The following is a 12,361-nucleotide window of genomic DNA, read 5'->3' as shown; positions in this document are numbered from 1 at the left end:
ATTAAATGGATCCACATACGTGATTTCCCACACCGCAGGTTTTCATTATTGGTGATGTTGAGCTGACAAGGTAGAATTTTCACCTTGGACACTAGTACCAGGCACTTGGAGGTGCACAAGAGAGACAGTGGGCGAGGACTAGATAGCTTGCCTGCCTTCTCAACAGCAGCTGGCAAACATTTCTATTTCACTACATGGTGTTAAACTGCATATGTTGTATTTTGCTCATAGTCAATTGAGTTTAGTGCTGGGATTGGTTTAAATTTGAACAGCTGTCCCAATCATGCCACAAGGCAAAATACTGATGAAAGATCACAGACCTGAAATGTTAACTCTGTTTATCTCTCCACAGATGCTGCCTGATCTGCTGAGTATTTCCAGTATGTTCTGTTTATAGTCCTAATCATGACCTCCAGTGTACTTCAATGTTAAATGTTCACAAATAAGGAGTAGTATCTCCTTTCACCTTGACCAATGATGATGTTACCATTGTACCTGGATGCTAGGAACACACTGGTGTTTTATAGTACATTATTGCTAGAGTGCAAAGGCTAGGAAATTTGTCATCTAATTTGAAGATGTCTGCCTGTATTAGGGGGAGTGTCCCCATCACTTTTGGTGGAAAATCCTGGAAGTGGTTGGGACAGAGTGTAGGCAGCCAAGTGGGTGGCTCCCCAAATGATTCCTGCCCCATCTGCTGGAATTGCACTATGAAACTGGCATAACTCAGATGGAAAATCCTGCCCACTATTTTTAAGCCATTTGTTCTTTTTTAACGTTATATTTTTGCATCCAATTTGAAAATGAACACCTAATTACAGGCGTCATCTGTAGAACTGAAGAACCTTTGGGTTTCTGAAATCCGAAAAGTACTGACGGGACAACTGCAAGCTTACAGAGGTAAATAAAAGTGTAAATCAAGCTTTGAATATCTATCTAGAAATGGACTATCTCTACTTATCTATATAACACCAAATCCCATTCCTATCTTGATAGTCATCCCTTTCAGTTTAAAGGTGTCAATTGATACCTGCTTTAATTGACAGCCTATTCCAATTGTCCATGTCTCTGGACAAACAAAACCTTTCTATACTTATCTTTCAGTTGTACACTCCCAGTCCGAGTCAAATATCTATTATTATAGTCTGATTTGATGCCTCTAGGGACGTTAAGGGGCAGATTATTTTGCTCCTGCACTTGATGCACTCAGATCATCTGGGCACAGTGATAAAAAGGAAAATCTGTCCAAGCCCACTCAATTCTTGCAGCCATTGATTTAAATGGACAGGAAATCAGATGGTCTCCCTTACAAATGTGTGCTTCCTGCCTGATTTTCCTGTTTTTACTGTGCCCAAGCAATCCAATAGTGCCAGGTGCAGGAACAGGAAAATCAGCCCTAAAGTTCAAAGATGGATTACTAAAAGATTCCGAGAAGAATTATCTAAAAATGCAAAATGTATATAATAATGTCTTTCTTTCTGATTTGTATGACAGAAGCAAGTCAATTAAACCAGAGGATACAGGAACATGTTTACCAAGCTCCACTGAACACACCCAATAGGTAGTGTAGTATCTATTTATTTTTGGTAACTAACCATTGCAGTGTTTTACTTGACTCAGTCTCTAAACTCTTGAGATTCCCAAACTTGATCTTTTCTGATTGCTGATATTTAATTACTAGACCATAGTCACAGCTAGTATGTAGATGTCATTATATTGAAAATAAGTTAATTATTATCAGTTTTGATAAACCCCTATAATTTCAAAAAGTAAATGATCCAAACAATGCCATTCATTTATAATTTGAAGAGACTCTCCTCAAAAACCCTTCTGCTTGTCAGCCAGGTATTCACTCACCCATTTTCTTTCTACAGAACCTAAACCTAGATTATACCGCCACCTTTTAAATTGCTGAAGCTCATTAGAATAGTCAACAGATGAGTGATACAATTTAAGCTTGGCCAGGATTTTCGGTTTGTTTCCACCTCTGTTTTTGCTCCGGAGGGGCGGTAATAGCAGCAGCAGGCAATTCCGGACAGGCGGCCAGCTTCCAACGCCCCGCCGGGACATTCGGTGCTGGGTTTGTGGGGGTGTGGAACTGTACCACCCGGGAGAGGCGAGCTAGTGTGCAACGGCCCTGGTTGTGACACCGGTTTGAAATTTGTTTCGCACCCGATCCGTAGCACCCCATAACGCACCCTAGTAGGACTGCCTGTGAAAGTGGGCGGTCTGAACTGTACCGGCCGCAGTGAGGGAAGGAATGTCTACCTGAGGTAAGTGTGATTGTTATTTTTTTATTTTTGCAATTCATGTAGATGTGGCATCAGTAAAGTATTGGAAATATTTTTGGTGTTTTTTTTTCCCAATTTTTTTTCAACGGAAGCCTCTCTTAGGGCGCTCTGAGGCAGCTGTTTAGCTCGGGATTTTCAGTTGCTCAGCTGGCCTAGCGCCCTAAAAGAGATGTGGAATACCTCCCTTACTGCTCCGCCCCATACTCAGGGCCCAGCTGGTGAATTTTGTGGCCAAAGACGCAAACCATTTCCCGGTGCAAAATTTACCACTCCACCTGGATTAACGCCGCAACAGAGATGCGACCGAATTTCCACCCCATAAGAACATAAGAACAATCTGTCTATAATCACTTTGGCCCTGAAATTCCGGCCTCCCGAGTCCATACGGAGTGTGTACAGACCCGGCAAGGCATCGCAAAAGCCTGTTTTTAGTGCACAATGCGCATGCGCTGAAAACCAGCTTTTCCGATCTGTCAAGCTAGAGCTTGACAGATCCAATGCATCTCGGCAGCCAGGACATACGCATGGGCAAGATTGTGGTATTTACCCATAAGTTGCCCAGCAAATGTCCTGAAAACTCTTATGCCTGATAAAAGCAGGCACATAGCCTGCTTTTACAGGCGTAAGAGTTTTAAAACACACTTAAAACATAAAAAATAAAATTTAAAAATCACTTTATTTTTAAAAACCCTGCCCACTACGTTAAATTTATTTTAAAGCATAATTTAAAAAACTTCTTTTTTAAATTGGGAAAATATATTTTTTTATTAATACATAAATAACTTTAATTTAAATTAATGTTAAATATGTAGTGTATTTTTTCTATTTTTTATTAATTTTTTTTGAGGGAGTTTCTCATTCATAATAATGGGAACTCCAATTCCCATTATTATGAATGAGAATATACTTAACTTGATTGGCTGCCCAGAGCCATGTGACTGCAGCTCCAGCCCTGCGATGCGCAGTCAGTGAAGGCCTCAGGACCGGGAACTCACGTGGGCACAGCAGGAACAGGTAAGTGCGCTTCTTTTTTAAGTTTTTTACCCGATCGCCCATGGGAAGCAGCCAACTGGGATTTCTGGGGCCAATGAAATTGGAACTGGGCAGGTTTGACATTTTCCTGCTATTTCTTTTCAGGAATTGCTCATAGCAACAATCCATCCATCCACATGGGTGAATGGAATAGTTAATATGAGCACACATACTGATTTGCCAATTGGTTCAAGGAAAGTACGATGAGTAGTATTTTGCCCTTCCTAAAAAAGTTTTCAGAGATGCACAAAAATGTGACTTTCCATAATTGGTCATTTTTGGAGAAAAAGGGTCTGCCATTTATTTGAATTTTAAAATATGTACCTCTAGGGTTGAAGTACAAATGAATATATCACAGTGACAGACTAGTGCTTGGAAGTTACTTTGACTTTACTTATTTTAATAAATGCTTGCAACAGGAACTGTTTGACTCTGAGCTTTCAGGCAGAACAATGGCCTAATTTCCATACTCGGGTCAAGCTGACACTAACTGCACTGCTTTGGTGGTTGTAGATGAGAGTTGCAATGGAATGCAGGATGGCTGCGAACCTGGGTACACTTTGTTTAATTTAGTCACGGAACATTTGATTGTTCTGTAACAAAGTTCCCTATGTGGCATCAAAAGAATCATGGCACTTTTACAATGATAGTTTGCTGTCAGTGTCAAGAGCACAGAACTCCAGCTGCCAATTGCATAGTATAGTATTAGTACAAAGGAGGCAAACTCCCATTTTTAAACCGTGTCTGGGATCAGACTTTTCATTAGTACCAAGAACAGAAATCATTGGCACAGGGTACAGGTGCGTTCTCATTGTCCTTCCAACAGGAGTTAATGGCTTATTGCGACAATCTTAAGGGTAAAACGCCACTCCCCCACCCCCCAGTCCCCCAGAGGTTGTGAGTATGCTATTGAGCACCACCCTGCTGGATTTTAAATAGTAATATCAATGTGATATCTGAGTCCTAGGAACAGGAACAGGCAGGTGCGCATCTTTTCAATAGAATCCAGTTGAACGCCCGCAGGAAGGAGAAAGCAGGATTTCTGGGCCAGTATCTGTGGCTGACTTTATGTGCAACTCAGGCATGAGTTCAAACTCCACCATGGCATGTTTTGAAATTGAATTCAGTAATCTGCTAATTTATAAATTGGCACCAGAAACGATGACCAGGAACACTGCTGAATTGTCGGAAAAACCCAACTCGATTCATAAATTAATTTCAGGAGGGACCTTCCACCCCTGCTCGTTCTGTCCTAATGTCTGACTCCCAAACTATGTGGTTGATTCTTAATGGCCTCAGGGCAACTCAGGAGGGGCAATAAATACCGTTGCCCACATTCAAAGAACAAAGAACAAAACAGTGGATCCAAATCTGACCTCTAGTACTGATTTGTGGCACTACAGGAAGTTCTAGTTGGCTATAATGCATGGAAGATTTTAAGGAGATTTAAGGTCAATAAGACTAAAAGTTCTGCGATGTGTAAAATCAGCAAAACTGAAATCACGCTGAATAGAGCTGATTTTAACATTTGGCAGTGGGGCAAAATGGTTGGTAGCAAATTGGTTACTGGAAAAGGCAGGGTGTATAATGGGCAGACAAACTGCTATTTCCTGTTTCCTGCCACAATCATAGAAACATAGAAAAATAGGTGCAGGAGTAGGCCATTCGACCCTTCGAGCCTGCACCACCATTCAATAAGATCATGGCTGATCATTCACCTCAGTACTCCTTTCCTGCTTTCTCTCCATACCCCTTGGTCCCTTTAACCATAAGGATCATATCTAACTCCCTCTTGAATATATCTAACGAACTGTCATCAACAACTCTCTGCGGAAGAGAATTCCACAGGTTAACAACTCTCTGAGTGAAGAAGTTTCTCCTCATCTCAGTCTAAGTGGCTTACCCCTTATCCTTAGACTGTGACCCCTGGTTCTGGACTCCCCCAACATCGGGACCATTCTTCCTGCATCTAACCTGTCCAGTCCCATCAGAATTTTATATGTTTCTGTGAGATTCCCTCTCATTCTTCTAAACTCCAGTAAATAGAAGCCCAGTCGATCCAGTTTCTCCTCATATATCAGTCCTGCCATCCCGGGAATCAGTCTGGTGAACCTTTGCTGCACTCCCTCAATAGCAAGAACGTCCTTCCTCAGATTAGGAGACCAAAACTGAACACAATATTCCAGGTGAGGCCTCACCAAGGCCCTATACAGATGCAGCAAGACCTCCCTGCTCCTATACTCAAATCCACTAGCTATGAAGGCCAACATACCTGGAGTTCAGAAGAATGAGAGGGGACCTCATGGAAACGTTTAAAATTCTGACGGGGTTAGACAGGTTAGATGCAGGAAGAACGTTCCCAATGTTGGGGAAGTCCAGAACCAGGGGACACAGTCTAAGGATAAGGGGGAAGCCATTTAGGACTGAGATGAGGGGGAATTTCTTCACCCAGAGAGTGGTGAACCTGTGGAATTCTCTACCACAGAAAGTTGTTGAGGCCAATTCACTAAATATATTCAAAAAGGAGTTAGATGAAGTCCTTACTACTAGGGGAATCAAGGGATATGGTGAGAAAGCAGGAATGGGGTACTGAAGTTGCATGTTCAGCCATGAACTCATTGAATGGCGGTGCAGGCTAGAAGGGCCGAATGGCCTACTCCTGCACCTATTTTCTATGTTTCTATGTTTCTATGCCTTCTTCATCGCCTGCTGCATCATGACACCCAGGTCTCATTGCACCTCCCCTTTTCCTAATCTGCTGCCATTGTGCTGGGTGATAGTCTGCCTTCGTGTTTTTGCCACCAAAATGGATAACCTCACATTTATCCACATTTTGGCCCCAAGTTTCCACATGATTTGCTCCTGATTTTTAGGAGCAACTGGTGTAGAACGGAGTATCTTAGAAATCGGAATTCTCGCCATTTAGTTTGCTCCAGTTCTAGTCAGTTCGAACAGTTTCACTTTGGAACAGAATTTTTTTTCAAAAGGGGGCATGTCCGGCCACTTACGCCTGTTTTCAAAGTTTCGGCAGTGAAAACTTACTCCAAACTAACTTAGAATGGAGTAAGTGAAGATTTTTGTGCGCTTGAAAAAACCTTGTCTACACTTTAGAAAATCAGGCGTAGGTTACAAATCAGGCGTAGGGAATGGTGGGGGGGGGGGGGGGGGGCGGGGTTTAAAGGGAAGTTTACAAACATTAAACACTTCAGTTTTACAAAGAGCCATCATCAATAATAAATGATAAATACATCAATAAATCAACCAATAAATCAATCAAAAAAAATTAATAAGAATTTTTTTAAAAAATCAATAAATAAAACATTTTCTACTTACCAACTGCAGCACCGGGAGCCCTCCAACAGCGTGCTGGGATGCCCCCCCCCCCCCAGTGTGTCTCTGTCAGTGTCTCTATCTCTCTGTCTGTCTGTGTGTGTCTCTCACTCTCTGTCTGTCAGTGTCTGTGTTTCTGACAGCGAGGGGAGGGGGGTAGAGGGAGAGAGGGGGGGGAGCAGAGGGAGGGAAGGGGGAGGGATGGGAGGGAAGGGGGGAGGGGGGGAGAAGGGAGGAGGGGGGAGAAGGGGGGAGGGGGGAGAAGGAGATAAAGGAGAGGGGGGAAAGGAGATGGGGGGGAAGGAGATTGGGGTGGGAAGGAGATGGGGGGGGGAAGGAGATTGGGGGGGGGGGGAAGAGAAGGGGGAGGGAGGCTGAATGGGCCGGGCCCGAGACTTCGGGCAGGGCCCGTCCCCAGCACCAGATTTACAGGTAGGTGGCATTGGGTCGGGTCGGGGGGGTGGTGGGGGGGAGGTCGGGTCGGTTCGGGTCGGGGGGAGGGAGGGAGAGGGAGGTCAGGTCGGGGGGGAGGGAGGTCAGGTCGGATCCAGTCCCGGGGAGGGGGGGGGAGCGGGAGTCGGGTCGGGTCCAGTCGGGGGGGGGGGAGCGGGAGTCCGGTCGGGTCCAGTCGGGGGGGGGGAAGCGGGAGCGCGTGTCAGGTCGGGTCCAGTCGGGGGGGGGGGGAGCGGGAGTCAGGTCGGGTCGGGTGGGGGGTGGGGGGGAAGCGGGGGTCAGGTCGGTGTCGGGTCCGGGGCGGGGCGGGGGGAGGGGAAGCGGGAGTCAGGTCGGTGTCGGGTCCGGTCCGGAGGCGGGAAGCGGGAGTCGAGTCGGGTCGGCAGGAAGCAGGAGCTGGCCGTGGGAGAAGCCTTATTCATGCAGCCCCAGTGAGGCCATTCGGCCAGGGCTAGGGGCTGCGTGCTTCGGGCCCCTCCCACACAGTTTCGGGCACCTGGAGCTATTGCGTTTGCGCGCCCACTGTAGCGCGCATGTGCAGAGGTCCCGGCACTGTTTTCGGCGCAGCGACCTCGCTCCGCCCCCTACAGCTCCTGCTGCGCTGCGCCGAGGGCCAGAGGACCTGCAGGGAGGTGGAGAATCTGGAGGGTTTTTTTAGGCGCACTTTGTGGCGCGAAAAACGGCCGTCCAGATCTGGACTGCGCCGTTCTAGGCACGGCTCGAAACTTGGGCCCTATACTGCCTATATCTGCCCACTCACCTAACCTGTCCAAGTCACCCTGCAGCCTCTTAGCATCCTCTTCACAGCTCACACCGCCACCCAGATTAGTGTCATCTGCAAACTTGGAGACATTACTCTCAATTCGAAAGTTACATTTAGTCATCATATTACTGAGATAAAGCTTGAAAATTACAGTATTTCCATGCTTTAGTTACAAGACCAAGGAGGTAAAACATTTTTTTAAGGTATTATTCATTACTTTAGAATGTGTATCTATAGTGGAATTTTATTTTCCTAGCTCGTCATAATATTTATTTTATCTCAGTTTCTGCCAACTAGTCGACAACTTAATAGTTATGCAGACTTATGACAGTAACATAAACAATTTATGACAATTAGAAGATAGGAAAGATAACTGAAATTAGATGGTCACTTTGAAGTTTAAATAAAATACAAGCATGTTTCTCATTATAACAAAGCATGAGATCTAAGTATTAAATCTGAAATATAACATCTAAGGTGTAATAGATCTGTGCCAGCAATAAGAGCCAAGATTTTCTGCTGGGGGTACACCAGGGAGCTAATGTAACCCTAGCAGAATGTGGTGACAAATGTATCGTGAGGATCTGGGTACTTCCTGCCTGCTCTGCTCCATTCTCACCACAAATGATAGGTGGAAGGGTACATCTGCCCATATAATAGGCCCAATTTTGGCCATGACTTGCATCAATTTTTTTGGAGTAAGTTGTTTTTTCTGGCGTAAGTTTAAAAAATGCCATTTTCCCCCAAAAATTTGCTCCACAATAAGTCAGTTAGGTACGATTTTTTTTAGTTCAGTTTTTCTTTCAAAAGGGGGCGTTCCCAGACACTTACGCCAGTTTTGGCCATTTATGCCACTTTTGCCAGCTAAAACTTACTCCAAACCGACTTAGGTCAGCGTATGTGGCCAGCTCTGAAAAACCTTGCAGGCAGTTAAGAATTCGGCGCCGGTTAGTACATTTAAAGCACCGAGACTTACAAAGCACTAAACAAAGGCCAAAATGTAATAAGCAATTAGTTAACAAATAAAAAATACAAGGAAGCTGAGGACCTGCACCAAGACTTAGAAAGCACTAAACAAGCCACAAAAAGTAATAATCAAACAATCAATAACAAATAAAAAATAGAAGTCCTACCTTTATGCCAGAATCAAGTTTCTTTTTTTAAAGTCCCCCCCCCCACCCTATCAAAACACTCTTTCTCCTCCCCCGCATCAAAACACTCTTTCTCCCCCCCGCCCCCAAAACTCTCCTCCTTCCCCCCGCCCCCCCCTCACCAATCAAAACTCTCCTCACTAAACAAAGCACAACCATCAATAAATAAAACATAAAGCTGAAGTCCTACCTCGGCCCGGGAAATCAGCGGGCCGGCCGGCTGGTGCGGGAGGTCACTCGGCCGGGGATAGGGTGCGGCAAACATTGGGGCATCCCTTCGGGATAGGGGCTGCGAACATCGGGTCCTGCTCACAGCCCGCAGGACACGCTGGGGGGGGGGGGGGGGGGTGAGGAGCATACGCGCAGACCTCACTGCGCATGCGCGCAGCTGCCGGCAGTGCTTTCTGAGCTGGGCTGTTGCTCCGCCTACCACTTCACTGTCTACGCCACGCTGGGACACCAGAGACTCGGCAGAGCGGGCAGGATGGGGCCACTTTTTTTCGCCGCCATTTCCAGCGCGCAAAGTCAGCACATTTAAGGTAAGTGCGCTGCAAAAAGGAGTTGGGGAAAATTGGGCCCATGATGTATTAAGATGCTGCACAAATGACATGTACCTATAATACATCATTTGATGTATTTTCATCATTTGCACCACATCAACATTACAGATGCAAGGTACATTTCCTCATCCTTGAAGTCCAATGTTACTGATGGTGGCAGAGGGGCCAAGTAGAAGAGTGGTTGATTGCAAAGATTTGAGGCTTAATTTAAATCTGCAGGAGAGTGTGGGTTTGGCAGCAGGTGGGTGGTTAAAACTGGCCAAATTGACAGCCGGCTCCAACCGCCAACTTCCGCATTTCACTGCAGTGCTTTATGCTGGTTTCGAGGAACCTCCTCGGGAGAGGCGGGTTGCCACTTAACATATGTTAATCGCTCAATTAGAGTGATATTGACATGAGTTTTCAATGTTAACTTTAGGTCCACGGTTTTCCTGGAACTCACCAATGAAAGCCAGGTGAGAACTCAGCAGCAATTGAGGGGGCTGCCGCCATGTTAGGAAAAAATACCAAAAAGTACTTAGTACTCACAGCTGCTTTCTTACCTGTTTGTGGGAAAGGGTTTGTTCACAGTACTTGTGCTAAGAGGTTACCTTGCACACTTTGGAGGTTTCTTCCGCACTTTGGAGGTTTGGAGGTCTGAACTGCACTTTGGAGCTCCGATCTATCAGATCAGATTGGGTACTGCGTACACTGTCTTAGATTGGTCCTCAGACCAGCAGCAGCAGCAGCTTGCTGCTTACAGACCCATAGCTGCACAGGAGAGAGAGGAGCAGCAGCGAAGTGCAGCTCGCAGGAGGCCATACCTGGCTCACATGGTCTACAGGCAGATGATAACCTTCCTCGCCATGTCTGAACACTAATGTCTCAGGAGCCTCAAGGTGTCGCATCAGGTGTTGGCAGACATTTGAAGCCTGCTGGAGCAAGGCCGACTGGTCAAATGGTCTCCCTCTGTGCTGTAACCATTCTAAGACCTGCTGCCTGCTGGACCTGGTGGCCACACTTTATCAGTGGCTGTCAAAGTCACCACCGCCCTCAACTTTATTTACTCTTGGTCACTGTTCCCTGTAATTTTTTTTTGGTGCGGGGCCCCTTTAAAGGGCTGCGCAGCCCATTCACAATTTTGCGCATGTGCAAGCTTTAACATAGTGAAAGCCAGTCCCGGGCTGCACGGAAGTGACAGAGCGCTCCACTGCTATCCCTGACTCCACCATCTGCTCAGGCTCACTTGTGAAGTGCGAGTCACCATGTGAAAACCCAACTATCTCTAACTACTGCCGCCAAAATGTGAGTTTCTGAGCTGATGCATGGTCTGCATAAGTCCTGTGACGGTACACCCTTAGAGATGTGGGCAACCTCGACCACCTCCTGGTGGACGCGTGAAGGTTCTGTGGGATGTGAAAGATATGAATGAGTACTGTCAAGGTAAGAATGTTTGAAGTTATCATTGTGCACATGATCACATTTTACTCACTGTTGACATGACTGAGTGTTGTATGTCATGTGGCTGGCTGATATTTAAATCTATCACTAGGCTGGGAGGCACCATCTCTCCATCTCAGACGACCAAGCATGCTGAGACTCCACTAATCTCCAACGCCTCCTCCTCTGCAGTTGTTAATTGTGAGATATGTGGGAGGCCCCCTCCAGTTCCCTGCCTCTCCCTGGTGTTCTATGCTTTCTTCTCCTGCAAGGAGGGAAAGAAGAGACTTATGAGTGAGAGTAATGGCATGTGTCATTTCACCCGCTGGATGGAGAGCATTTGTCGAGGGTAACTATGCGGGATAGGCATGATATTGCATAAAGATGAGGGTGAATGTCAGCCTGAAGGCTCTGTGTCTCAATGTGAGGAGCATTCGTAATAAGGTGGATGAATTAACTGTGCAGATAGCTGTTAACGGATATGATGTAGTTGGGATTATGGAGACATGGCTCCAGGGTGACCAAGGCTGGGAACTCAACATCCAGGGATATTCAATATTCAGCAAGGATAGACAGAAAGGAAAAGGAGGTGGGGTAGCGTTGCTGGTTAAAGAGGAGATTAACGCAATAGTAAGGAAGGACATTAGCTTGGATGATATAGAATCTGTATGGGTAGAGCTGCAGAACACCAAAGCGCAGAAAACGCAAGTGGGAGTTGTGTACAGACCACCAAACAGTAGTAGTGAGGTTGGGGATGGCATCAAACTGGAAATTAGGGACGTGTGCAATAAAGGTACAGCAGTTATCATGGGTGACTTTAATCTACATATAGATTAGGCTAACCAAACTGGTAGCAATACGGTGGAGGAGGATTTCCTGAAGTATATAAGGGATAGTTTTCTAGACCAAAATGTCGAGGAACCAATTAGAGAGCTGGCCATCCTAGACTGGGTGTTGTATAATGAGAGAGGATTAATTAGCAATCTTGTTGTGCGAGGCCCCTTGGGGAAGAGTGACCATAATGTCATGTATTCAACTATCATTGTAACCCATGTATAAGCTGACCTAAGTTGTACACCTTGAGAACATTGACCACAAGGGGGTGAACTTGTGGGAGACACTCCTAACCTGAACTTTCAGGTATAAAAGTGGAAGCTCCACCCACCTTCATCACTTGAGGTCTTGGTAATAAAGGTAACTAGTCACAGAGTCACCTTCTCTCAAGTATGGGCCTCGTGTGCATTTATACTGTATAGTAAGGACATATCACATAATATGGTAGAATTCTTCATTAAAATGGAGAGTGACACAGTTAATTCAGAGACTAGGGTCTTGAACGTAAAGAAAGGTAACTTCGATGGT

The 12,361-nt window shown here is 45.7% G+C and overlaps 1 protein-coding gene across 1 annotated transcript in view; it reads left to right on the top strand.

Annotated features, from left to right (window-relative positions):
- LOC139265891 (guanine nucleotide exchange factor DBS-like) overlaps window positions 1-12,361 on the top strand; it is a 429,407-nt gene that overhangs the window by 334,556 nt on the left and 82,490 nt on the right. Inside the window, exons 24-25 of the mRNA XM_070883437.1 lie at window positions 822-900; window positions 1,495-1,561. Coding sequence (XP_070739538.1) covers window positions 822-900; window positions 1,495-1,561 — 146 coding nt within the window. The remainder of the gene's footprint in view (window positions 1-821; window positions 901-1,494; window positions 1,562-12,361) is intronic.

The sequence above is a fragment of the Pristiophorus japonicus genome, chromosome 6 (assembly GCF_044704955.1).
Source record: "Pristiophorus japonicus isolate sPriJap1 chromosome 6, sPriJap1.hap1, whole genome shotgun sequence".
NCBI classification, from domain to species: Eukaryota; Metazoa; Chordata; class Chondrichthyes; family Pristiophoridae; genus Pristiophorus; species Pristiophorus japonicus.
Note: the sequence above shows the minus strand (reverse complement) of the source record. Positions and strands in the feature narration are given on the sequence as shown.